At 52.5% G+C, this 25,627-nt stretch overlaps 9 protein-coding genes across 9 annotated transcripts; 5 read left to right on the top strand and 4 right to left on the bottom strand.

Annotated features, from left to right (window-relative positions):
* Window positions 1-135: 135 nt before the first annotated feature.
* On the top strand, window positions 136-1,655 carry SETTUDRAFT_156946 (uncharacterized protein; the record flags this gene model as incomplete). The annotated part of the gene is made up of 3 exons (XM_008032215.1): window positions 136-193; window positions 251-1,342; window positions 1,420-1,655. 3 exons carry the CDS (start codon window positions 136-138, stop codon window positions 1,653-1,655), a joined length of 1,386 nt encoding a protein of 461 aa, XP_008030406.1.
* A 1,631-nt stretch (window positions 1,656-3,286) lies between these two features.
* SETTUDRAFT_173818 (uncharacterized protein) lies at window positions 3,287-10,856 on the top strand (the record flags this gene model as incomplete). The annotated part of the gene is made up of 1 exon (XM_008032214.1): window positions 3,287-10,856. Exon 1 carries the CDS (start codon window positions 3,531-3,533, stop codon window positions 10,854-10,856), a length of 7,326 nt encoding a protein of 2,441 aa, XP_008030405.1. The 5' UTR covers window positions 3,287-3,530.
* A 1,490-nt stretch (window positions 10,857-12,346) lies between these two features.
* On the bottom strand, window positions 12,347-13,893 carry SETTUDRAFT_122260 (uncharacterized protein; the record flags this gene model as incomplete). The annotated part of the gene is made up of 4 exons (XM_008032213.1): window positions 13,865-13,893; window positions 13,774-13,809; window positions 13,594-13,721; window positions 12,347-13,544 (listed from the first exon to the last, which is right to left on the bottom strand). A coding segment is annotated over exon 4 (1,194 nt), but the record flags the coding sequence as incomplete, so codon positions are not given.
* Window positions 13,894-16,593: 2,700 nt separating this feature from the next.
* Window positions 16,594-17,623, top strand: SETTUDRAFT_173816 (uncharacterized protein; the record flags this gene model as incomplete). Its single annotated transcript, XM_008032212.1, has 3 exons — window positions 16,594-16,648; window positions 16,705-16,812; window positions 16,878-17,623. The coding sequence occupies 3 exons, from the start codon at window positions 16,597-16,599 to the stop codon at window positions 17,456-17,458; spliced, it is 741 nt and encodes a 246-aa protein (XP_008030403.1). The 3' UTR covers window positions 17,459-17,623.
* A 39-nt stretch (window positions 17,624-17,662) lies between these two features.
* Window positions 17,663-18,268, bottom strand: SETTUDRAFT_142032 (uncharacterized protein; the record flags this gene model as incomplete). The annotated part of the gene is made up of 2 exons (XM_008032211.2): window positions 17,663-17,691; window positions 17,743-18,268. The coding sequence occupies 2 exons, from the start codon at window positions 18,266-18,268 to the stop codon at window positions 17,663-17,665; spliced, it is 555 nt and encodes a 184-aa protein (XP_008030402.1).
* Window positions 18,269-19,040: 772 nt separating this feature from the next.
* On the top strand, window positions 19,041-21,623 carry SETTUDRAFT_122253 (uncharacterized protein; the record flags this gene model as incomplete). Its single annotated transcript, XM_008032210.1, has 2 exons — window positions 19,041-19,148; window positions 19,207-21,623. 2 exons carry the CDS (start codon window positions 19,041-19,043, stop codon window positions 21,475-21,477), a joined length of 2,379 nt encoding a protein of 792 aa, XP_008030401.1. The 3' UTR covers window positions 21,478-21,623.
* Window positions 21,624-21,664: 41 nt separating this feature from the next.
* Window positions 21,665-22,909, bottom strand: SETTUDRAFT_165570 (uncharacterized protein). The gene is made up of 2 exons (XM_008032209.1): window positions 22,517-22,909; window positions 21,665-22,463 (listed from the first exon to the last, which is right to left on the bottom strand). The coding sequence occupies exons 1-2, from the start codon at window positions 22,562-22,564 to the stop codon at window positions 21,828-21,830; spliced, it is 684 nt and encodes a 227-aa protein (XP_008030400.1). The 5' UTR covers window positions 22,565-22,909; the 3' UTR covers window positions 21,665-21,827.
* A 281-nt stretch (window positions 22,910-23,190) lies between these two features.
* Window positions 23,191-24,486, top strand: SETTUDRAFT_165569 (uncharacterized protein). The gene is made up of 3 exons (XM_008032208.1): window positions 23,191-23,301; window positions 23,510-23,838; window positions 23,890-24,486. The coding sequence occupies exons 1-3, from the start codon at window positions 23,280-23,282 to the stop codon at window positions 24,211-24,213; spliced, it is 675 nt and encodes a 224-aa protein (XP_008030399.1). The 5' UTR covers window positions 23,191-23,279; the 3' UTR covers window positions 24,214-24,486.
* Window positions 24,487-24,508: 22 nt separating this feature from the next.
* On the bottom strand, window positions 24,509-25,487 carry SETTUDRAFT_43995 (uncharacterized protein; the record flags this gene model as incomplete). Its single annotated transcript, XM_008031971.1, has 2 exons — window positions 24,509-25,421; window positions 25,477-25,487. 2 exons carry the CDS (start codon window positions 25,485-25,487, stop codon window positions 24,569-24,571), a joined length of 864 nt encoding a protein of 287 aa, XP_008030162.1. The 3' UTR covers window positions 24,509-24,568.
* Window positions 25,488-25,627: the final 140 nt, after the last annotated feature.

Raw genomic sequence — 25,627 nt, 5'->3', positions numbered from 1 at the left:
AGTAGTGACTAACGACGGGTTTCTATTTCCACGGTGACGGGATATTTATTTCCGGAGAGGGAGGCAAAAAGGTAAACGACACGAGGGGTTATGGTGGTGACTTCAGCTGTTTCTATCAAGAAAGACGGGGAAGAGATGTCGGAAAAGAGTAGGAGTGGCTCGGAGCTGTGTCACGCTGTGGAAGCGGAGCAACGTGCAGACAGGGGAGAGGGCATTTTCGACGACAAGGACCACACACGAGTCAATGGAGCTGTGCAGGAGCAAGGGAAACAAGAGGACAAGAGGAACCTCGACGTGGCGCCGAATGGAGGCTATGGCTGGGTATGTGTAGCAGCCGTAGCCACTATCAACGGACACACGTGGGGATTAAACTCAGCATACGGAGTCTTCCTCGCATACTACCTTTCCAACAACGCCTTCGCCGGCGCAACGCCTCTGCAGTACGCATTCATCGGCGGGCTATCGATATCACAGGCGCTCATTGTGTCGCCGATAGCAACGCTGACAACACGGTGCTTTGGCACGCGGACAACGCTCTTCATCGGTATAGCACTGGAAACGATATCCTTTGTCGGCGCGAGTTTCGCCTCGCAGATCTGGCACCTATTTCTCAGCCAGGGCATCTGCTTTGGCTGGGGCATGGGCTTCCTGTTTGTGGGCTCCGTCGGCATTGCCGCACAGTGGTTCAGCACACGGCGGTCTCTCGCCAATGGGTGCTGTGCCGCGGGGTCTGGCCTCGGCGGCCTCATCTACTCGCTCTCTGCGCAGGCCATGATCCGCAACATCGGGCTGTCGTGGGCGTTTCGCACGCTGGCTGTGATTGCGTTTTTCGCAAACACGGTGTGTGCGCTGCTGATCCGCGACCGCAACAAGCAGATTGGAAGCAGCCAGCTGGGCTTTGAATATCGCTTCTTCCGCCAGCGCCAGTTCCTGGGGCTGCTGGCGTTTGGGTTCCTGTCTATGCTCGGATACGTGGTGCTGCTGTTCTCGCTGCCGAACTACGCTCGCACAATTGGCTTGTCGGCGCAGCAGGGCAGCATCATTGGGGCGACGCTGAATCTCGGGCAGGCGATTGGAAGACCGCCCATAGGCTATTTCTCAGACTCCATCGGCAGAATCAACATGGCGGCTAGCATGACGTTTCTGAGTGGCCTGTTTTGCCTCGTCGTGTGGATGTTTGCAAAGAGCTTTGGCGTGCTGGTGTTTTTTAGCCTCATCGGCGGCATGGTTGCAGGCACGTATTGGGCGACGGCTGCGCCTGTCACGACCGAGGTTATGGGGCTGCAGGATTTGCCGAGCGCGCTGAGTATCACGTGGTTGGTGCTTGTGCTGCCTACGACTTGTGAGTTTTGATTTTGCCCTTTTGTTTTCTCCATGGGGTTATGCGGATGGTTGGCAGTTGACTGACAGCCACGACAGTCTCGGAGGCCATTGGTCTTGAAATCGTCGCGTTCAACGGCGGCTCGTACACGGGCGCCATCATCTTCACGGGGTGCATGTACATTGGTGCAGCCGTGTGCCTGTGGGTGGTGCGAACGTGGAAGATTGGAGAGGATGAGGAGACTGCGGCTGCGGCTGCAGATGGCAAGAGTGGCCATGGCACGCGGCGGAAAAGCCCGTTTGTGACTCGCATGTTCATGATTCGAAAAGTCTAGGCCATGTATATAGTAAGTAGATATTTCGCTTGGAGAGGGGGATTTTCACCGAGCCCATGGACTTTTTTTTTGTTTGGGGCGGGGAATGATCGTCTTTGTTCTAGCTGACCTGACCCAACCGACCGAAGATCTGCTGCTGCTGCTTTGACGGTGGGGTGGGGGCAAGTTTTTTTTATACGATACTCAGGGCCCCTGCGTACAACGGTAATTTGCATGTTTACGAAAATCAATCAATCAAAAGAAAAGACAGTTGGGATTCACACACACACGGAGCGCGAACGTGTCTCCTTTTTTTGAGTGGTGTTTTCGATATGTGGCATGATTCAAAGGCCCAGAGCAGCACCAAACTACATAGGCACATGCACAGCTACAAGCAGACATTATTATTATTATTATTAGCCCGACCCGTGGATACAAAGCGTCGAAGCACTGGCGGCGGGCCTGTGCGTCCTTGTGTGGCGTCGCTAGCTCCCGTCGTCCAAGCCACTAGCCGGGTCCCCTATTTGCGACGTTCCCCTCTCAGCCATTGTCGTCGAATGGTGCTGACTTGAACAGCAAAAGGCGAGACACACACTCGCATATGCAGGCGAGTGGGATGAGGAGCGAGGGAGGGGGAACCGCAGAAGCAGCATTAGGCGCATGGGCTATGCTATGTGCGGGGATATACATGCGATGGGCAGGCTGCTCGTCCACTCGATTTTGCATACTAAGCCCATGTGCCCGGCGCAGCTGCATTTATGTCGTGCCAGCCCGTGATTGGCTGCAATTACAAATGTGCCCGTCGTACATAGAACAGGTCTGCATGGCGTATGGTTGGGCCTGTTTCGTAGGCGTCGTGACCCCTCTTTTTTGTTTCTCTCTCTCTCTCTCTCGGGCCTGCTGTTGGAGGGGCGCGACGGGCCGGAACCACTGCCACTGCGGCATTCGATGTATACTTACGTAGGTGTACGTACACACGACACATGGATGCTGCCAAGTCATTCATTGTTGTTGTTGCTGCTGTCATGGCATGCCAGAACGCGACAGCAATAAAGCCAAAAATAAAATAGTTTAAAAAAAAATAAAAAAAAAGGGCTCCACGTGTGCTCAGAAACGGTTCCATGGCCCGGCCATAGATGAACAAAGGTAATTGCGAGGCTCCCCGGTGGCCTGGGCGTGTCATCCTACAGGCGTCCTTGCGCGGCGCGCCATTGCACATTGGGCCCCCTGACGGCCCTATGCCAACTGGCAGCCATCCCCACTAAGTCATGGCCCACGTTAGCCTCGTCGCTCTCCTGTCCTGTCCTCGCCCTGCCCTGTTCTGCCCTGCTCTGCTCTGCTCTGCTCTGCTCTGCTCTGCTCAGCTCAGTCCAGTCCAGTCCCGTCCTGTCCGTGTCCACCTTTTTTTGTCTTCGACGACATTGGCACGCCTCCGACTGCCAACTCCTCTTCTCACCCGTCGTCTTTGCTGCCTGCTGCTCCGGGATGTTCATTCGTCCTGCGGTCTCCAGATTTGTGCCATCCTACCTTATGTCGCTCTTTTAGCTACCCCAATTTTTTTTTGGCTACCCACCCTTTCCTTGTTCTCACCCAGTATACCTAATCATTACGGCCTCAACCCCCCAAACAACAACGGGTTCCCGAGTGCGCTCGACGACTCGACGCTCCCCGCCCCTCCTCTGCCTCCTCCGCAGCACACGCGTGGCCTGGCCTCCGGGCTCAACCGATTGTCGCCTTGTCGAGTACCGTGAGAACCCCTCTTCCGACGCGTTTGGGGGCCGACGAGAGAGAGCGTGAGAGAGAGAGATAGAGAAAGAGTGAAAAAGAAAAAACAAGGTGGAAAGAAGTGTTGCAGCTCATTTGGAGTTGCGGGAACATTTAGGGAGACATCCTTGAATGCAAGCTGAACGATCAATTTCGCCTTCGTTGCCGCCACCCTCATCGCCTCCCTCTGCACCCACGTGCTTTGGCGAAGCGACCTCACCATCCGAAGCGCGTGAAGCCGTCTCGCCCACTTGGACTGCCCCGTCCCCGTCTCGTACACTCGGGCATTCGAGCCCAGAACTTCCTTCACTTCCCTCCTTCTCCCTCCTTGGAAACCCGCCGCGCACCCCGTCCAACGCTGCGAGGCGCGAGCGAACAGACACTTCGTACTACACGGCAAGTTGGGGCAGTCCGTATCGGCACCCGCCTCCATCCTTCAACCTAGACCCTCAAGTCTCGAACCAGTTTGGTAGCGACGACTTCGACGAGGAGGAATCTTCCGGTCTCCAGTTTGGGCTTGGACACCTGCTTCCCTCGCGGCTACAGCTTGAGGAAGACTCGCCCAACCGCTTCAATCTCGAGCATCTCATCCCGTCTATAGACCGCAACGTATCGCCTAACCGCTTTACGCTCGAGCATCTGATTCGATCTCGATTGCCGGACCTAGACACTCTGACGAGAGACCGCGCCTCTGGCAGTACACCCAGACCGTCCGATCCCAATCCCACGTCAGCAGAGTGGGTGCAGCGGTTTCTCGAGCAGCGTTGGAACCGCGACACCAACGACTGGCGCGACAACGACAGTGATACCCAAGGTTCAGCAGAGGAGCCGGAAATCTCGTTTGCTCCCCCACCCAAGCGAAGACACCGGGACAGGAACACCAACAAGACACTGAACCAGCAGGACTTTTGGCGCCACTTCAGCAAGGACCAGAAGGAAGCGCTTGGCAAGATGATGGCCTCAAAGTACGCCGACTCGGATCCGCCCGTTCCCCAAAGGCAGAGTTCGGGATCCGGTCCACAGGCCGCACAGCAGACTAATGGAAACAGTGCTTCGAATGACAAGACTCCCGTTCCGACGCCTTCCAAGACAGCCAAGACATCCAACCAGACACATGATAAGCCGTCGGACGGTGGTGCTGTAAAGTCGTCCCAGGGCGAGTCGACAAACAACAGGCCAGCCTCAAACCCGCCAGCAAACGCGTTTCTTGCGCCTCCAAATGCTGCGCCTGCGCCTGCACACCCAAGAATGCGCAAGAAGGTCATCGTCAAAGGCAAGGGTTGTATCATTTCCATACCGCGCGACATCCCTCGAGGTAACCCAGGATATCCTCCCAAGCCCATGAGCGAAGAAGCCGTCAACACAAAGCTCAGCCAACTCGAGCAGAAAGGCTACGATGTCCGTGGATTCAGTACCGGAGGCCAAGAGACACACAACCGAGCCATCTGGCCAGCAGAGACCGACGTACAGGCAGAGCGTGCCAGCTCAGGCTCCAAGTTCACAGTGCGTGTGGCCAAGGAGTCGGAATGGAAAGATTACCAGAACTCTCTGCTCGAGGCCAAGCTTGCAGCACTAGGTGTCAGCATGGGTGGCGAGGAAGACGTACCACTTCCTCTGTCGCGCCAGACCTCTTCGCAGCAACATCCTGGACAGGTCTTCTCTCCGCCGCTGCCTACCTCGTCTGCTGGCAGCATACGCATGGCCAGGCCAGGCAGTATCGCAACCGGCGGCTTCCCATTCGGACCATCGCCCGGCCACATGTCGCGACAGTCAATTGCTTCTCCTGGGGCTTTTGTGAATCCCCGCACAAGCATGCACATGCATCGCCACTCTACGTTTGGATCGCCTGCAAACTTTGCTCACCATGGCTACTCACCTTCGGGCACATGGTCACCGAGTGGCTACTTTTCTCAGGATGGCCGCACCGGCTCGCCTGCTCTTGCTCTGAACCGTCCAGACCTTGCTGAGCTCATCTCACCCCGTTCGCCGTTTGGCATGGGACCTCCGCAGCTTCCCATTACGTCGGCGCAGAGGAATGACTTCCAGCTACACATGCAATTGCAGCAGCAGCAACTCCAGGCCCAGATTCTTCAGCAGCAACAACAACAGCAGCAGCAGGTCCTTGGCATGCGCCCCTCGTCGACGCTTGAGGAAGTGCCCGAGGATGAGGACGAGGAAGACGAAGTCCCGACTATGAAGCATGCCACTCAAACTAACACGGAGATTGCTGTGCCGACTCCTCGCGGCCATCGCCACAATATTAGCGAGAACCTTGAACGCGAGGCTGCTAACGAGGAGTACCACTTGGAAGAGGCTATCGACAAGCAGTTTGCTGAGGGTGGAGATTTCAGTACGGAGCCAGAGAGCAGTGTGCCTTTGAAACCTTCCAACGCTGTGGCTAACCCCAAGTGGGAGGACTCTCGACCCATCTTGCACCAGCCTCAGCCTCACAGCAGAGCGCACTCACTTGCGCAGACGCAGAAGCCCGTCTCGTACTCGTTCCCGTCACAGCAGACTCCTCCTTCGGACAGCGATGGTGCGCGTACGAATCTTTCCGAGAATACCAATCCCAGCCTGGAAGAGGGAGAGGCTCGCAACACGGCCCAGAGCTCTGTGCAACACTCCAAGGCGCCGTCGCAAGTCAGCAATTCGTGGAAAGACAACAAGTTTGCCTTCAACAAGCCTGCGTCGTCGGGTGTGCATAGCAAGCACGCGTCGCGCTCGTCCATTTCGAAGCTCAATGTCGAAGCCAAGGAGTTCAAATTCAACCCAGCTGCGTCCTTCAGCCCTGGGTCCTTCTCGTCTGGCTTCAACTTTGCGCCGGCCGTCAAGCCTCCCACTGAGCAAGCCGGTCATGAGGCTAACAAGAACAGCGTGGACGGGCCGGCAAATCTCAACACGGCGGGCCCTGCCTTCAAGCCAGAGGCACCCACTTTCAAGCCCGACGCTCCTACCTTCCAGCCTACTCCCAGTAGTGGCTTCAACTTCTCGAGCCCGCCGTCATTCAAGCCCGAGGCGCCAGCGTTCAATCCCGGGGTGTCGACCTTCAATCCCGCCAAGCCAGGCCCTGCTCCGACAAGCTTTTCTTCCAAGATCTTTGGAGACGTTAACATCTCTGCCAACGACATCATCAAGCCTGCTACTCGATCCAAGGCTGTGCCTATTGTGCGACCCGACAACACGCGTCAGCAGCCACCCAAGGAAGAGAAGACGTGTGAAGACGAGGCTGGCCGGCCTGTGCAAGCTGATGGTCGCGAGAAGCGTGTGCGACGTGACCGCCCTGATGGCGATGATGTGCCCAAGTTTGCACTTCAGCCGATTCTCGCGTCGCAGCCTTTGTCTGAAGTCAAGGAGCCCAATGTTCTGCTGGATGCAGAAATGGCGCTGGAAGACTATGTCGAAGACAAGGAGAACTTGTCGCCTAACACGAAGCAGACCAAGGCCAGGTCCAAGACTCCTTCGCCACTGTCACAGCTACAGGACACGAAGCCATTTGAGCCTATTTCCCCTGCTGGGAGTGAGGCTGCGGACGACGATACTCCTCATGCCAGTGATGTACCTACTCCGACGACCGAGGAACCCGAGCCAACGTCCAAGCACAGCCACAAGAGCACTCTCTCGGCTAATGCGAAACCGTTTGAGCTCAAACCACAGCTCAGCAACGCTGGCTACGATTTTGGCTTCCACGTTACGAAGCCTTCGCAAGTCGAAGAGCCCGAAAAGTCTCGCCTGTCACCTCCAAGGATGGCTAGCCGAAACTCGGTGACTACTTACCAACCCAGCAATGATGGCTCATTCAAGACGGCCATGGAGTCTGGCAGACATACCCGCTACACGGAGCGTGAGAGCGCTGATTTCGACACGATTGGCGAGGCTTCTTTCAACGACATTGATGCAGTCATGAAGCACATGGACGGAGAGGGCTCTGACTTTGGCGTTGAGCGTGACGAGACGTCTTGGGACCAATCCTCTCCACAGAGGACGCCGAATGTATTTGAGCACACTGAACTGCGACCCAACTTCAAGATGCGCAGCGACGCGCCTAGCCCCAGCCCTCGCCGGGGATTCTTTCCAGGTCGCTTGGTCAACATTCCTGGCTCTGCAGCATCAATGCAGGATCCGTTCGACAGCGAACTGGCTGCTCTTCCCTTTGAATCTCCTGTGCGTCAATTGAACAATGCAGACGATGGACATTTGAGCGACTGGGATGATGGCCTCCTAAGCGAGGACGGAACCAAGGTTCAAACGCGAAGCGGCTTCTTCGACAAGCATGTTGATGAGCTCATGGGCCGTCTTTTGCAGGACCGCCTTGGCCCGCTAGAGCAAAACCTGCAAGGCATCCAGCAAGCGCTTGCGTCCATGTCACAGCATCCACGACGCGGCCGCCGTAGCATGTCCACCAACGAACGTCTAGAAAGTGACGCAGATGACGAAGACGACGAGATTGAAACCGAGGCCAGCTACCGCAACAGATCTAGAGGCAAAGACCGGAAGCTCGAGAAGATACGGTCTATTGTTATGGACGCGCTTGAGGTGCATCAGTCACAGATCACGTCGATGCCTGTGCCTGTACCAATGGCAGAACCAATTATCCCCGAGAAGATCCGGGAGATTGTTACCGATGTCCTCACGCACCACCAGCCACCCGTGCAGCCCGTTGAGCCTGTTCCTGTGGATCAGATTCGTGCTGTCGTTCAGGATGCCATTGCTTCGACCAGACTGGCACTCGAGCCCACGGCTGAAACTCTCAAGGCTGAAGATATCCGATCCATCCTTGCCGACACGCTCGCGTCTCATACTCCCAAGCCTGTCGAGTCTGTGAAGCCTGATGATATCCGATCGATTGTCATGGAGGCCTTTGAGACGCACGCTCCTCAGCCATTGCCTCCCCCAGTTCCTGAGCAGATCTGGCCCGACGACCTCAAGAGCATTGTCGCAGAAGCGCTTGCGTCGGCCCAGGCCCCAGCACCGCCTGCACCGCCTGCGGATTCTGTTCAGCCGGACATGATCCGTTCCATTGTTGCTGAAGCACTGGCCTCTCAGAAGCCTGTGTCTACTTTGGAGGCACCTGTCGACATTCCCCAGCCGCAGCTTGACATGTCTGAGCTGTACCAGATCATCGGCAGTCTCAAAGCCTCTATTGCACAGACCACAAGCCACCACCTTCAAGCCGAGGACGTTCGCGAGCTCATCGATGAAGCTTTTAAGCAGCAGAACATGGAGCTCGCCAAGCGCGAGGAAACTCAGGCTGTACAAGAGAGAGATGCACGGATTGCTGATCTCGAGGAAATGCTCAAGGAAGCCAATATGCGCTTCAACGACGAGGCTGACGCACGCAAGGCTCTCGAGGACCGTGAAACTGACTCTGCTCGCCTTCTCAAGGTCACGGAGGAGGAGCTTACCCTCCTTCAGCAAGCTGCCCGTGACGATGAGCACAAGATTAACGCTCTGACTGAAGAGCGCGATGGTCTTCGCCAGAGTCTCGACACCCTCCAGAGCAACGAAGATGTCCTCCGCGACAGAGTCTCTTCTCTCGAAACCGAGAGTGAGCGGCTCAAGCTTACCAATATCGCTTTGGAGAGCTCCGAGGAGGATCTTAAGAAGAAGCTGGATTCTGTCACTGCTGAGAATGAGGCGTTGACCTTTACACTCGAGGAGCATCGCCTCTCTGCTAACAAGTGGCGTGGCGATCTCCAGGTCGCTCATGAGGAAGCAGAGCAGCTACGCAAGGCTATCGGAGAGTCACGCTTCCAGGCTGAAGAGGCCACCCGTGTCCGGGAGTCGATGCGTGTCAAGCTTGAGAAGCTCCAGCAAGACATGGTCTCTGCCACTCAGCAGATTGCCGCCGAACGCGCTCAGTGGCACAAGAACGAGGAGGCATCTGCCAGCAAGTACGAGATCCTCAGCGCGCGCATTGAGGCCGAGGGTCGCACACGTGAGCGTCTGGAGCGGGAGCTCGAGCGCCTTGAGACTCAAGAGCGTGAGGGCATGAAGCTCAGGTTCCACCTTGAACAGACGCAGAAGCACAACGCCCGACTCGAGGAGACTATTCAACAGCTGAGGAAGGAGACTGTGGAGCACCAGAGGAACGCCGAGCGCTACGAACGCGACATGCGGGAAGCGAGGGATGCCGCGCATGTGGAGATCCGCCGCACCCGTGTGCTCATGGAGGCCGATGTGGACGCCGCTAACAACCAGGTCAACATTGTTCGCCACGAGCTTGAGAGCGAGATCAACCGTGTCCGTGCCGAGCTTGACCAAGTCCGCCTGGACGCCGACACGGCCAAGGAGAAGCACGAGCTTGATCTCGAGGCAGCCTCTGACGCTAAGAAGCAGGCTATCCAGGAGATTATGGAGAAGAACAGGCAAACCCTGCAGGAACAGCAGCGTGCATACGAGCGTCAACTTGAGCATTTGAAGCAGGAACATGCTCGTGCTCTCGAGTTTGTACGCGAGGACATTGACCGTGCCGAGGCCTTCCACAACGACAAGCTTGCTTTGGCCGACTCCAGGCTCGACCATTTCAAGGACAAGATTGCACTGCTGGAAGAGAAGTTACAGGTTGCAAAGGAAGCCGCCAGCGCTGCGGTTGCCGCCGCATCCAAGTCACCCAATCCTGGTAATTCCTTCTCCATGGGCGAGAAGGTTTCGGCTCAAGCACTGCGCGAGTCCATTGGTGTTCTACAAGAGCAACTTCAGGAGCGTGAGGGACGCATTGAGTCGCTTGAGCAGCAGCTCGAAGCGGTTGATACAGAAGCACCAGCCAAGCTCAAGGAGCGTGATACTGAGATTAACTGGCTACGTGAGCTGCTCGGCGTACGCGTGGACGACTTGAACGACCTGATCAACGCCTTGGCCCAGCCAACTTTTGACCGCGAAACTGTTCGCGATGCCGCCATCCGCATCCGTACCAACTTGCAGATGGAGCAGTCCGAGAAGGAGCGTCTCATATCCGGCGGACAGCAGTCTTTCCCGACACTCAGCACACTATCCAACTTTGCGTCACCAAAGGCAGTTCAGCTTGCTGCTGCCATTGGCAACTGGCGTAAAGGTCGCGGAGAAGCTGCATCCGCTCTCGCTGGGAAATCGTCGAGCTCACTGCGCAACCAGACGCCATCTCGCACCCAGCCTCAGCCTACGCAGCAATCCTTTCTCTCTGGCCTCATGACACCGCCCACCTCCAACATGCGCCGCACGTCCGACGCCCCTTCTTCTTCTCAGCGCTCCCAAGACGCACGCTCCAACTCGATGAGCTCGCACGCGTCAACTGAAATCGGCTTCCCCGTCCTGGGAAAGCAGCCTCGCACACCGCCTCTGATGCGGAAGCAGGCGTACGACCAGGATGCAGACATGGAGCCATGGAGCGAGAGTGGCTTCTATGAAGACGAGAGCGCTATTGAAGAGGGCGAATTGACGCCCTTGGCTCTCAACTTTGGAAGGGAATTGGCAAGAAAATGAGCAAAGCCAAGTAACCCCCCCAACCCCCCCAACCCCCATTTTTCAAAATGAACAAACCCCCATTTCCTTTGTTACAGAGTTTTTTTTTCCTTGAATCTCTAACTCCGTAGGAGTATCCGGTCTTTTCCTCATGTATGCTTTGTGTGCGTGTTGAGTGTTTGTGTTTGTGTGTGTGTGTGTGTGTGTGTGTGTACGCGCGCGTGCGCGCAAGACAAATATAAATGTCTGTCCCAATATCTTTTTTTCCCATTCCTTCATGTAACCTAATGCTTGCTTATTTTATTATTATTCTTTTTTTTCTCTTTTGGAGAACACCAACCGTTTATTATTTTTTTTATCGTTTTCTTTCCTTGAAACTATAACTAGTTTGCACTTGAGCGATGAAGACACTTTTCTTTGTTTCTTGCCTTAGATGTTTGTTGTGCTTGGTTTTTTTTTTCTAGTTCTTGTTTGAAGTTGTTGTTTTTGGAATGTTTGTCTTTGGGGGTCGAAAGATTGGCGATTTTGGATTGCGATTGCGATTGCGATTGCGATTGCGAGTATACAGATCAGATTAGTATAAGTGAGCCGTCACAGTGAAGTGTGAGTGATACAGAGACAGAGACAGAGACAGAGACAGACAGTGTGAGAGATACATACATATATCCCCCCCCCCTCAAGACCTTGCCCTCCAGTAGGGGTTTTTTTTATCAATTATTCAATCCCTTGTTTCTTTATAAGTTCCCCTAACCTCCTTAATATTAGGCTCTTCTTTTTTTTGGATGACACGCTGAAATTGTATAGCTTGGCCTCTGTTCTTTTCTTTTCTTTTTCTTGTGTATATGTGAGTGTGCTTGTTTGTGTGTGTGTGTGTGTGTTCTTATTGTACTATTAGGTCTGAGTAAGTGATATACTATTCGACCCTTCCCCCCCCTTTTTTTTTATATGGGTCCGAATACTTGAACTGTTTTGGTCGGGTTTTGTTCGTGCAGACTGGAATTTAAATGGATTGAATTGAATGGTAAGATATCTCAATCTGGTTTGGTTTGGTGGGCTGTTCACTCACGAGGGGGGGGGATAGACAAAGTAAACATTTCACACGCCGTGACTTGAGATACAAAGAGAATATTATTAGTTTGAGATACAAAAATTTTGGGCCAAGTGATGTGTGCAAGAAAGGAAAAAGAGGGATGACTACGTATCATTAGAAAAGAAAAGAAAAAAAAACCCCCCGCATATTTCCTTGCCTTTGCAAAAAAGAGCAACCAGAACCCTTCCCCTCAGGTGAGAATCTCTCTCTCTCTCTCTCTCTCTCCCCCGCTTATCCGCTACTCCAAATGCCATGATGTCCTTGTCGCCCCTCCAACAAAACATAACGCAACCTCCAAACCTCAGGTCCACAACCATTTCCGGCACTTTTTCGAGCCGCACAGACAGGGAATGGCGTCCTCGCCAGGCTCATCCATGGGCTCATCGTCATCCTTGTCGAGGTAGTCAAATGTCAGTTCCTCGCCCTTTGGAATGAACCTGCAGGCGAAAAACGCAATGTCGTAGACCCTGGGATCATGCTTGTTGTAGCTGACCGTGTACTGGCGGCAATTTGGCTCGCAAGAGTGATTAATGAATTTGGTGGGGCCGCCCATGAACTCGCCGTCGACAACGTAGAGATCCTTTTCGTCGAGGCCCTCGGACTCTGCAAACTTGTCGAGCGAATACAGGTACGAGGCTTTTGCCTTGGAGGATGCCGTCTCGCGGCGCGTGGCCTCGGCGTCGGTAATGACTTCGCCACGGTACGTGTCGATGAACTGGCCTTCGTGCAGGTCCTCTCTGCAGCGCAGACCCCACCCGCGGCCGTTGCTCGACCGGAAGATTTCCACCTCGACCTGACGCCCAAACTGGACGTTTTTGTTGCGGCAGTAGCGCCCGCAGTGGCACTTGTCGTTGCATTCGTAGATTGGGCGCCGCGAGTTGAGGTAGAAAGGGACGAGGCAGCCCGTCTTCTCGCGCTTGGTGCCCGAGGCAAAGTAAGGGAATTTCTTGGGGAACCCCATGGTGGAGGCGCCCGTGTCGAGCGCGTGGTAGTACTGCTTTCGCTGCTCGCCGTCGAGCCGCGATTCATCCACCGCGGCGTACTCGAGACAATCGCATTTCTTCGTGTATTCGCACCCAATGTCGCGGCCCATGTGCGGTGAGCATTGCGTGCAGCCTTGCTGCGTCTCCGACGATGCGCGGTACACGCCCTCTTGCAGGACATATTCGGAAATGTACCGGAATCGCAGTGATGGGGTAGACGAGTCGACCAGGTTAATCAAACGGATGGGCTTGCCATGTTCTCCTGGCACTTTGGCTAGTCGCCGAACGTACTCGTTTCGTATGTAGGTAAGTGCTTTGTCGACGCTAGCCAGATACGCCGCCTGGGTTATTTCCGGTGTCAGGGCGTGGACGTCAAGTTGCGGTATATCTGCTCCGGCTGCCGAACGACAGTAAACGAAGCCATGTTCGTCAGCATCTAGAACGCCGTTGTACACGTCGTGGGAAGACACAGGCGGTGAGGGAGACAGTGGGGAAGACCGTGAGACTGAGGGTGTCCGACTTTCTTGAAAACGGCGATCAAACGGCGAAGCACGGCTTTCATGCCCACTACTACTGTCCGGACTCTTTCGTTTTCTTGTTGTTGCTATCTGTGCTTGTCCCAACTCTTCCATGGACCTGGGTGAAGTTAGTCTCTTTCGTTCTCACTAGAGCCGCTGCTTCATACTTTTCCCTCACTTCGATGTAATCTTGGACGTGTTCAAGACATCGTAGAAGCTCTTTGATGGAGTGCCAACTCAGCGGGGCTTGAGTTGATGGATCTTCAGTGTTCCAGCGGACGAGGTACTGTTCGTCCTAGATTCATCGTCAGAATTGCGCACGGGCCACAAATAGCATGACTGCTTACATCGTCTTGCACGCGATTTGAGAGTATAGAATGCACCTGGATACGATAAGGACGTTGCTACACGTGTAAAAGGTTTCTCGGCGTTACTTACGCGATCGACCAGGACGCGCCGCCTCGCGTGACCGTTGGATGGGATCACGACCATGAGTGGCATTACAACGCCGAGACTACATTATATTAGCATGTGCTTAACGCGCCGGATTAATCATTAATGTAAATCCGCATGATTTGTGAAGGTTATGTAGCATGCTAATGAAGGTAGGCGGGGTTAACTAGACGATAGTGAACAGACTTACAACTAATACGGTAAGCAGCAGCTAGGTAATACTTGTGTTACTCTAGACTTAGGTATATTAGAAAACTATTATTAAATTAAATAAAAAGTGTATTAATTTTGGAGCTTACCTCTTCGAACAGGTGTTAGGTAAAAGTGTCAAGAGTACTAGCGCTCTCGCAACAACGCAACAGATTTGCTTAGTCAGCTACTCACTAGCGCAAATAGTAGATGTTTAATTTCTTCTCGCTATTTAAACCTTACTACTTCTTCTTGGAGTAAATTCAGAACAAATACCTAGCTAAAGGAAGCAGACTAACGTGTAGGGGGTAAGTAAATGATTAAGCTAACAAAACTTTTATAAAATATATCACGTGCTATTAAAATATAATATAACATAATTACTATTATATAATAGACTTCTCTAGCTTCCTCCAAAGCGCTATTCGTCTTGAACTTAACTTATCTATTCTATATATAGTCAGATTCAGAGGCGTTGAGGGGCGTTGGGGAGATATAACGTAATATGTAACGAAGATAGGCAGCGAAGTCTGGTAAATGCGATAGCCTACACGACCTGGTAGCCACGATCTAAAATAAGGGCACTGTATAGCAGACCTCTACCTATTCATTACACCTTGTTATTTTTTCGATTGCAGATGTATATTCAGTAGCCTTCTCTTGTATGCTGAATTCTATCTTGATATAATATGTGGAAAATGCATAAGTAAGCACTAGGATTACCACCGAGCATGATGCATTGACAGATTAGGCCTAGCCTGCTAATAAGGTCCGGTGAATATTCTTATATTCAGGCTCTGAGGACAACTGTTTCTCTTTAGATTTATGGATTTCGATTAATACACTATCGTGGAGCGTTCTTCACCTCCAGCTGCGCAGGTGCTTGGTGGCTATACAGGCTCTATTACTGGTAGTCTGGTAATCATTCTGACTGCACCCTTAGTACATTGATTAAGTATTCTGATAGGTCTTTAGAAATGTAATAGTATTTTATTCTTTTTATTGCATTTTCCTCCACTTCCTAGTTTTATACCAGTCCCTTGGCACCATCTAACTACCATTCGGCTGCTAGGGTATTGTAACGGGCTGAACGCCCTTCGCCTCCCATACTCGTCTACGACCTCGTTTACTCCACCTGCCCGGCCCGATTGTTACCCTAGCAACCAGCATTGTATATAGATAGCTACGTAGCCGAGAGCTTAGCTCTCTATCGAATACAATCTTGTTACCTTGGCCTGTCCGATCGTGCTCCCGAGCTTAAGACTACCCTCCGGGGTCGAGCCCCTTACAGGTATATTCCCTAGTTGCTCCACCACAATACCCTGTTAGAGGAACTAAGGGGTGCAGACAAATAGCTTAAAGGCTGTTTAAACCAGTACAAGTCAAGAGGCGCGAGTGGATAACAGCACATCATCTGACTAGCAAATCTACGAACTGGTTGTTAGTTAAATTAATTGGACCGTACTTTGGCAATCATGCACAGCTCCTCACAGGACACAGATGCTCCTCTACCCTATTAACAACTCGGGGAAATCAAGTTCCAGCCAGGAAGTGGCAGGAATAATGTTTATGATCGTAGCCAGGGGTATACATGCAGCTACAAAATTTGTTGTCGCATCTCACAGCCTGCTTCTGAATCGATGTTCTTGTGCGCATGATATGGTTTGTAAGGTCTTATAAAAGGGAGTATAAATTCTTGATTATTTCTACTTTAGGACAGAAGATGTAGAAATAATTGAAACGAGGATAACAAAAAGTACCATCAGGCGTACTATTGAAAGCCTAGTGATGTTTATTTAAAGAAGGTATCAAATCAGTCTCATGTAGACTTTATTAAGGACAAGTAATATTGGTATTATGTTAGTATATTGTGTTAATGTACTGTAGAACTTTGTCACTTGGAGAACAGCATGACGTGATAAATCAAGAACTGCAGAGGACGAGAATTAGATAACAGGGAAAAAATATATCTTAGCGTGAAAACAAGGGTTAGTATGTCAAAAGGCTAGAATACCTATAAAACACGTAGAAATACATGTAGGTAAGTTTCACAAAGACTGATATTTCCTCTTATGAGTTGACTAAACTAAATGAGTTAGTAATAATGATGCAAGCAGTCTGCAGTAGCTAGCTAGAGACATGAAGGTGGTTTCCACGACAAATTCTTTTTTATCCAAGTACCTAATTCCGTAGTTACAGAACAACAAGACATCAGACTTTTTAGTAGCTTATATGTCGGCTTTGAAGTGTCTTTCCTTGATTAGACCTGTATCCAAGTGATCGTGAGTAGTTGCTAACATGTAATGGCATAAAATCAGCCGACAAAATCTAATAGCATCATCTCCCTATACGTCCATTTACACTTAAGCTTAAGCTAAGTCCAATTCATCGCATGGTATATTCATTACTGGGGCGCTAATTCACAAGTGGCGGGTCTTATCGATAGGTTAGCTCCGCAGCCCCCAAAAAAAGTTCCGCGCATCTCGAACCTCACCTGGGCACATCAGCAATCCATCATTTTGCACAACATGGCTTCAGACGCGCAAAACAACCCTTTCATAAGGAACCTCGCCTCGAGCGGTATGTATATAAGACAGGATCAGACTTTGTGGGAAAGAGACTGAAGTTTGCGATAGACAAGAAAGTTCGCGATCAGGCACTCGAGTCTTTACGAACATACCTCGGCGCGCAGTCAGAGATTTCAGAACTAGACCTGCTGAAATTATGGAAAGGACTGTTTTACTGTACGTGTTATTAGGCGATGGGATCTCTGCGACAACCAAAAGAAGATACTAAGACAGCTTTGTAGGTTTGTGGATGCAAGACAAACCCGCGCTTCAGCAACGCCTTTCGCGCGACCTCGCATCTCTTGTCTCTATCCTTCGCACGCCCGTCGTCCTCCCATTCATCCGCGCCTTTTTTCTTACCATGTCTCGCGAGTGGGGTCACATCGAAGCGCTAAGACTCGATAAATATTTATACCTGATCCGTCAATACGTCAACGCATCGTTCGCCTTCCTTAGCCGGAACAAGTGGAAAAAGAGCTTGTTGGAACAATGGAACAGTATCGTGGAAGAGACACCTTTAGAGTGTCAGAACCTGAAGATCCCGAATGGACTGAGATATCATGTCATGGACGTATGGGTTGATGAGTTGGAGAGGGTTGAGGGAGAAGGATGGGAAAAGGAGAGCCACAAAGAGACATTGGAGACGCTTATACAGCCGATTGAAAAGATGGCAAAGGATGGCAAACTGAAGCCATTGAGAAATGCGGCAAAAGAGTGTCTCGCCGACGACCGATTAAGGGCTTGGAGAGGACAAGAACTCGAAGCTGCAAGCGATTCTGAAGAGGAGGATGAGGAGGTAGAATGGGGAGGCTTCGCAGACTGAAGATTTGTGCTTCTCAGAGCCATCTCAAAGAGTATATTGCATATTATTTCAGCGAGGCGTTTGTGGATTTCGACCGTGATCAATATGGCACGGAAAAGTACTAGATTTGGGAAACAGGAACGGGGATGCGAGCTTTGACAACAAGAATTCGCAAGCGACTAAGCGTATTGATGCAACTAGTTCCCACATTCCCAACAGATCGCCTTAATCATCACGTGTGTTGATAGTACCATCTAGGTCTGATTAGCTCAGGTTCTCACGCAGATCCAACGGTGTATACTCACATCCGTCCCTCCTCGTCGCACGTCCATTACCCGCTCCCCCTTCTGTATACCTCCCCAACAAGTCTGGCCTAACAAAAATCACATACAGCCTCCATAACAACGGAGGCCCCAAAAACCCAATGCTTACCCCTGCCGCCTTTTTACTCAGTGCAGCCTGTGGGCCTCTACTCAACTCCAGGGCCAACATTGGAATCAACATTGCCTCGCCTAGACCCAACATCATATAAGTTGTTCTTCTAGACTCAATTCCATTTCTGGTGTTGGTAGCGCCGGCTAGCAGTGCCGACGTGAATCCACCGACAATCAAGCAGCCGAATAGGCGCGCGAACAAGACCGAGGAGGGGTTGATGTCTCGGGATGGATTGTTGAGAAGGAACGAGAGAATGAAGCGCGTATTTGTTATCAAAGGTATGACGAAGAGGTTTGCGAGGGCTTCCAGGACGAAAGCTTTGCGGATTGTTGAACCGTTGTGACTGGGATCGGGCGTTATGCCGGGGTTTGCTGCTGGGGACTTTGTCGTGTCCATTTTCAGGGTTTCTCAAATTCCTAGCGTCTGGACAATTAAAGGCAGAGATTTGAGAAAGTTTTGGAGGGAGAGAAATAGGGATCAAGATTCATTGCTTGGATAGTTTACCCAATTTGATCATGACGAGTGTATTGCTCAGGGACGGTCACATTGACGTCATCCCGCTCTGGGACACTTTTGAGCATCACAGCAGTGCATCAGACGAAGAGGCTGTCTCTCATATTCTTAATGCTCTTCGTCCAATCGATACAGAATAATGTTCCTGGCATGTCCTGTTTGTTCACGCCTGGACGACTGGCAGGAGTCCGGCGCATGCCCAGCCAAGCTACTTTTGGAAATGTCTCCACCTGCTACGCTTTGATCGCGGCTTCTATCGCTTTCTTCCAGGGCCAATAGAGCGTGGCAGCATATACACATTGGGGCTAGATGTCTCTGTCAACTTACAACAACTGCAACTGAGCTGCTGCGGTAAGCTATGAGCTGGCTCGTCAGCACACCCTGACGCACGGCGAAAAAGCACCTGTGAGTTAAAAGCAACCTCTCCATTCGAGCCCGAGAAGCCAGCGGCCCTGTAGCCTACACTGTAGTCGCTACCAGTACTGCCCATACGAAAGCGGACGCAGGTGTGGTTGAGCAGGCAAAGAGCGCTGGGCCAATCACATTGCCCGGATTTACACCGCCAAAATTTCCCAGGTCCTCACCGCGCGATAAGTCCGGCAAAAACATTCCGCAACGCACTGCAGGGTCAAAGGGCTCAACTCTGGGGCTGAACATGGGCCGCCGACCTAACCAATTGATTCTCGAATACTTCGAGCGCGGCCCTAAGCTCGAAGATGCAAGTAACCGCTACCAGCACACGTGCAAGTCGTGCGGCGAGAAGGTGAGTCCCCTCGACAAAAGTCTCTGGGCCAAGGTGCAGAAGAGCTGACCAGACGCAGTTCCCCAAAGGACGCATAGACAGCCTCACGAATCACCTCGTCAAGAAATGTCCTGCGCTTCCTCTCCAGGACCGGCAGCGCGCGCTGCTGCAAATGCACGAGCTGCCCCTCCCCGACAACATGACGCAGACGGCTCATACGAACGCGCCGGGACCGAGCCAGATGCAGCATGGCCAGAAAGTGAATCTTCCCTTTGCACCGTCGAAGCAGCTCTCGGCTCTCGAGACGCTTGCTGAGGTCTCGCGACAGCACTTGGACCTGTCCGGAAAGCGCATGGCCGAGAAACAGCCTTCGCAAACACAACACAGTCACAACAACACGAGTCATGCCGGCCTACTGGACGAGTTCCTGATACAAGACGACAGGCCAGATGGCTCAGACCTGGGTGCTATGTCACAGGGCATCGACATGTCGAATGCGCCGGCTATGCCGTCCATGTACCAGTTCAACAATTCGCTGCACCACTCACCGACAACCTCCCCGAACATGGGCCACATGCCTCTCTCAAATGCCTCGTCTATGTCGCACATGGTTCCATCGCTTGTCATGGCAGCGTCTGCAGCAAACGACTTGATGCCATTAACCAACGGGCTGTCAATGGACTCGGATATGCATCTCTCGGGTCATGGCCTGCACAGCATGGCAGAGCCAAAGTACTTCCATTCACACGGACACGCACGTGGGCACTGGCCAAACATACAGCCCAACTCGCTCGACCCAATGTTGCAAGATCATGGCAAAGAGCACATGCAGATGGGCGACAACCAGAACAAAGGCATGAACCATCAGCGACCACTTGCCATGAACGCGGGCAACCAGACGCACTTCACGACCGATTTCAGCATGAACCAAAAGCCGGCAAAACCAAAAGTGAGAGGACGTTTCACAGACTCTCGGCGGAAAGAAGTGCAGGAAGTGCGCAAGCGAGGCGCATGCATTCGATGTCGTATGCTCAAGAAGCCTTGTTCCGGGGAGAATCCATGCAACACTTGCCAGAACGTGGAGAGCGCACGATTGTGGAAGCAGCCTTGCATTCGAACACGGATAGCAGAGGAATGTGGTCTGTATACTGCAGGCTTGCACAGTGTCCTCGCATTCCACGCCACGAATCAAGCAAAAGGCCAAATACGGTTGGATCAGACACCAGGTCGGATAGAAGCCACCCATTTCCCCGCCTCTAGCACTTTTGCAACTTTCACACCGTTAAAGTGTCAACAAACTTCAGCGGTCCAGAATACGGATATCGACCCTGCCATCTTCTCGGGGCTAGCGTCACCGGACCTAGAGCTGATAGACAGCGATGACGACGTCAGTGGAAAGATAGACCACTATGTGAAAAAGATGGCTGGCCACTTTTCCGACACCGAGGACTCGCACTTCATGAAGGTGACTGTACAAAGCGCGAAGAATATAGCATCGCTGAGTCCAGACGGACTGATATCCAAGTCGATAGAACTCTGGAACCTGACGCGCATACTCACATCCCGCAACTTCGAATGGCACTTGTTTTCTAACCCGTCTCTTGCGCCCACTCAGGCACCTTCGATATTGACGGCTGCGGATATTGAGGAAGGCATCCACACGCCCATCACACCTCTCGAACACAGCTCTTCCTACAGTCTCATTACAATGCAACTCATGGGCGCGACAGAGAAGCGTGCTGCGTGTCTTGCACGCGTCGTCATGAACGACCTGGAACGCCGATTGCTACAGCGTCAACAAGCGAACCCTTTCGAGACCTTCCTTGTCGCTGTCATGCTACTCGCTTGTGTAGAGCGAATGTGTTGGCTGTTCCGTTCCTGGGAAGTTCCTTCTGCGACTACAGCCGGAGATGACGGTGGCGGTGAGTCGTCCAAGCCAGCGTCTTCTGTCCATAACGATCTTGCATCTGTTCTTGAGTCCACCACTGCGACGGCTTCTTCTCCCCCTGTTCCAACTTCGACACAAGACCTTCCACCTCAGTCTTCTCGCCATCCCCGATGGCCGCTAGACAGACCTCCATCGACATTCTCTCAGCAAGGCGAAAAGTTCAGCGACATCCTCAATATGCTGCTCAAAATGCGCGGCGTACCTCCAAAGGTCTCGCTAATGATTCTCGATGGGACTCTGACGGTGTGGACTGAGGACGCCGATGACAAGGTGCGGGAGTGGTACAATGGCATTTCCGTCACCACACACATGCTGGATGAGCGGACGAACGCTCGTTTCGTGGGCGAGGAGCCGAGGGAATGGGAATTGAAATTTGTGGGAAAGATTATCAGGGGAGATTGAGGCGGCACATTCAAGAGACACTGACATCGTGGCATGCATGAACGGCATTCCTGTTATGGTGGCAGTCCTTTGTGATGTCAATGATACCATTTCAGCTGGGTGGGGGACAAATGTGCGTTTGCATGTCTCTAAGTAGAGGAATGAAATGAATGAATGAATGAACCAATACATAAGTAAAAAAAATATCGTCATTATCATCAAACTGGCTTTCTTCGGGCTGAGAGTGTTATGTATGTAGCTACACAAATTCAGTGTCGTTGCATCGCGGATACTCAGTACGCCGTAATTCCACAACTCCGCATTATGGCTCTATACATGGGATAGTTTCAAAGCAATCTTCATAAATTGCCTCAGCTCTTGAGTGCCTCGAGGCGGCCTCGCATTTGAGCCAACATTTCCGCCTGGTCTTCTTCCTCTTCCTCCTCTGCTTGTGGAGCAGCAGGAAGCTCTTGCTCTTGGGCCTTGCTCGGCGGTAACCGATCCTTGAGCACCTCACTCAGCACCTTGTCCACTTCCTCCTCGGCCTCGTCGGCCTCACCCTCCAGCATCTCGTTCTCACCTAGTGTATCGTCCAGCATCTCCTCGATGATTCCCGCCTTCATCAACTCAGAGCTGAGCTCCCTCATAGTGCCCGTCAGCTCTGGCAGTCTCACCAGACTGTTTACATCCTTCATGATGCCCGTGCTGGCCTTTATACTGCCTTCAATCTTCCTGACGGAAAAGGCTTCGTTGACCTGCATCTGCACGCTATTGAGCTGGGCCTTGGACGTCATGAGGCGATTGCTCTGTTTCCGGACGCGAATCAGCTCACGGGCGAAGATGCGGACGTCTTGGTTGGCCTGCTTGGCCATGGAGGGGTTGCGTTGGGCGCGTTTCGACGACTGTTGAATGAGGTTCTTGGTTTTCTGCTCCGTGACCTTGAGTTGCTGGATGTCGCGATCGAGTTTCCGCACGTTTTGGCGCACGAGGGTGTTGCATTTGCGCTTCTATGGGCGGGTTAGACTGGAGCGTGGCCATGGGGTGTGGAGACGTGGTCTACCTGCTCCTCGGGCGTGGGCTTCCACAGGAGACCCTTGATGGTCTCCATCGTGGGCGATCAATCAAGTCAGATACGCGCACTATGACTTCGCAGGCGCTAGGTTGGTGATGCTGGTGCGGATGTCGTCTGCGCTAATGGATGCGGACAGAGCAAGAGACGGTAAGCCCAAGCAGGCAGAGGCGCGTGATGGCGGCTAGAGCGAGCGACGTGGAGGATGGCGGCTCAAGCCCAGTTGAGATGTCCAAACAGGCGATAGTGCGCTGAGGTTGCGATCAGTGGGGTTGCAGGTGCAGGTGCATGTGCATGTATGTATGTAGTATGTAAGGGTCCGAGGAGTTGCAACGGGTCGACGCCTTTGCCCGGCTTCAGGATCGAGCTCGGGCCCATGGTGACGTTGAGCTCTTCGCGGGGCATGAACAACTGACTAGCCTCAAGGCCGCCCTTTGTCAATCAACCCAACACGGCCTGGGTCAAATAAGCAAATTCCAAACCACCCGGCGGACGCCCTGCTGCACTACGCTCCACGCTGGGTTTCGTAATTGATTGACCAAAAACGGGTCGTTGAACCTCAAGATTCCATTGAGCTTCTATTGCTTTCCACGCTAGTCCCTCCACCGCACCACATTTCTTCCCCCTTCAATCGGCCTCCCCCAGACAAACACTCCAAGCGACCAACAATCAACACCCGCTATTTTTCCTGCTACACCCCCAGCAGCACGCTCACCTCGACGGGAAACCAAAACACAGCAGCACCGCATAGACGATGGCTACCGTTACTCCAGAAGGTAAGCTGCAGCCTTATCGAGCTCCTCGGCTCCGGAAATACTCCTGGCGCGCCTCGGGAAGCCTCTCACGTTCGCAGAGATGCAGTGGAGGGTTTCCCGAGTAAGGTACATTCTGAGCGTATGCTTGTCGTATATGGCCTACTTGCGATCACGACAGGCGCATCCGCGGAGCCTTGGTCACAAATTGACACAAGCTAACACGCCACAGTCACCTGGGCGCAACGCTCATCCAGCGACGACCCCGAGAAGAACTACATATACCTCACAATTGTCGCCGCCGATGTACCCGAATCGGACATGAAGCTCGATATCAAGGACCAGTCTCTCAGCTTCAAGGGCACCTCAACTTCCAAGAAGTGCACGTACGCCGTCGACCTGGAGTTCTACGCCGAGATCGACCCCAAGGAGTCCAAGATCAGTCACAGCGGTCGCGATGTCACATTAGTCCTGCGCAAGAAGGAACTCAAGGAAGAGTACTGGCCCCGCCTGCTCAAGGACAGCAAGAGGATGCACTTCCTCAAGACCAACTTTGACAAGGTAAGTTGACCTAGAATACGAATCCAGGGGCACCAGACTAACCAGCTATAGTGGGTCGACGAGGACGAGCAAGACGAGGCCCCTGATGACGCGGACCTGAACGCGATGAACCCAATGGGCGGTGGTGGTGGCGACGGAGGCTTTGGCGGTATCGACTTCAGCAAGCTTGGCGCAGGAGGTATGGGCGGCATGCCGGGCATGGAGGGCATGGACATGAGCCAAATGATGGCCAACATGGGTGGCGGTGCCCCCGGTGGTGATGACGACAGTGACGACGACGACATGCCCGAGCTGGAAAATGACGAGGACAACAAGGACAAGGCGCCCGCAGCTGCCGCATCAGGCGACAAGCCTAAGATTGAGGAGGTTGCATAGATGGATAATCTTCTCGCGTCGAGTGTTTGTACCGCACGGCATTGGGTGGGTGGCGCGCATGACTGGCCGGCGTTTACTTCAGTCTTTGGGGAAGCGACTGGAGTTTAGTCTGAAATGGCCAAAGACGAGTATGCATCTTTGAGCCGCTGTTTTCTTCGACAGTTTAGCGTGCTGATGCGGATAATGATTACATTATGCAGTACACGGCAAAACATCACGAATCATGTTCTCTCCCAATGGAGAAACATGCACCAATGAAAATGTATGGAGTTTATTGATATTTCCTCGGTTTGTTCTGTATATCTGATGGGGTATTTGTCTTTCATTCAACACCACATGTGCCCTTTGCAGACTTTCATGCTTTGATTGCCATTTGATAATCGTCGTACGGAAAGTTTTCCAGAGTGGAGAACAACTTTGCCCATCCATCGTCGATTGATCCCGGCATACCAGTCTGTCTCTTTCCTTCTGCCATATCCTGGGCTTTCTTTGCCTTTTCTTCCTCAGTCTCTTTATGCTCGCCCGTCAATCCTGCAAGCACCTCCTTCTCTCTGCCCTGGTACTCTATGAGCAACTCCGGGTGCGGACACCACACCACCTGCATTCCTGCTCTCCGGCCAGACTCCACTCCAGGTACGCTGTCCTCAAAGACTAGGCATTCTTCGGGCTTAATGGGTGGTTGGCCTTGTTCCTCCATGGTCTTGTTAAGCGTGTCAAGTGCAACAAGGTAGATGTATGGAGCGGGTTTCCCCAGGCCATGCGGTACTCTTGGATCATCACCCAGAACGCGATGTTCAGGCGCAAACTGGTCAAACAAATGATCCAAATGCGACGTCTTGAGTTCGTAATTCAACTTGTGGCTGCTTGTCGCTAGCGCCATATGTATGCCCCTGCTCTTCAAGCCATCCAGTAGATCAATGACACCTGGCAGAGGTTTTGTCGTCTTGAAAAGCTCCTTCTGAAGTTCCCGTTGCTCGACCATGAGTTGCTCGTTGGAGATGGGCAGTTTGGCCCAATCGTGGAAGATTTTCGAGGCTTGCGGGCCTGGACGACCTTGAAGTTGTGATTTTATGGACCAGGGGATGTGAGGCCGACCGTAGCGCTCGAGAATCGTGTTTGTGACTATGGTGTAGATGTCTTCCGAGTCAATTAGGAGGCCATCCATATCAAATAGCGCAGCCCGTATGCGGGGTGGTGGAATGGTGGTACTGAATCATGTCAATGCGGGGGTGTACAGTGTTTTTTGGGGTTGCAGCCGCGTACTTTGAACCCATGGTGAGGATCTCCTGGAGCGCGTGAGACTGGATATATAAGCGCCAAAGCCAGCGTAGAGTTTCAATAAAGAAGGGTTGCCAACGTTGATTCGCACGCGATGAATGATTGATGGTACCCCACGCCTCGTGGCTGGCCGAGG

The sequence above is a fragment of the Exserohilum turcica genome, assembly GCF_000359705.1.
Source record: "Exserohilum turcica Et28A unplaced genomic scaffold SETTUscaffold_7, whole genome shotgun sequence".
NCBI lineage: Eukaryota > Fungi > Ascomycota > Dothideomycetes > Pleosporales > Pleosporaceae > Exserohilum > Exserohilum turcicum.
Note: the sequence above shows the minus strand (reverse complement) of the source record. Positions and strands in the feature narration are given on the sequence as shown.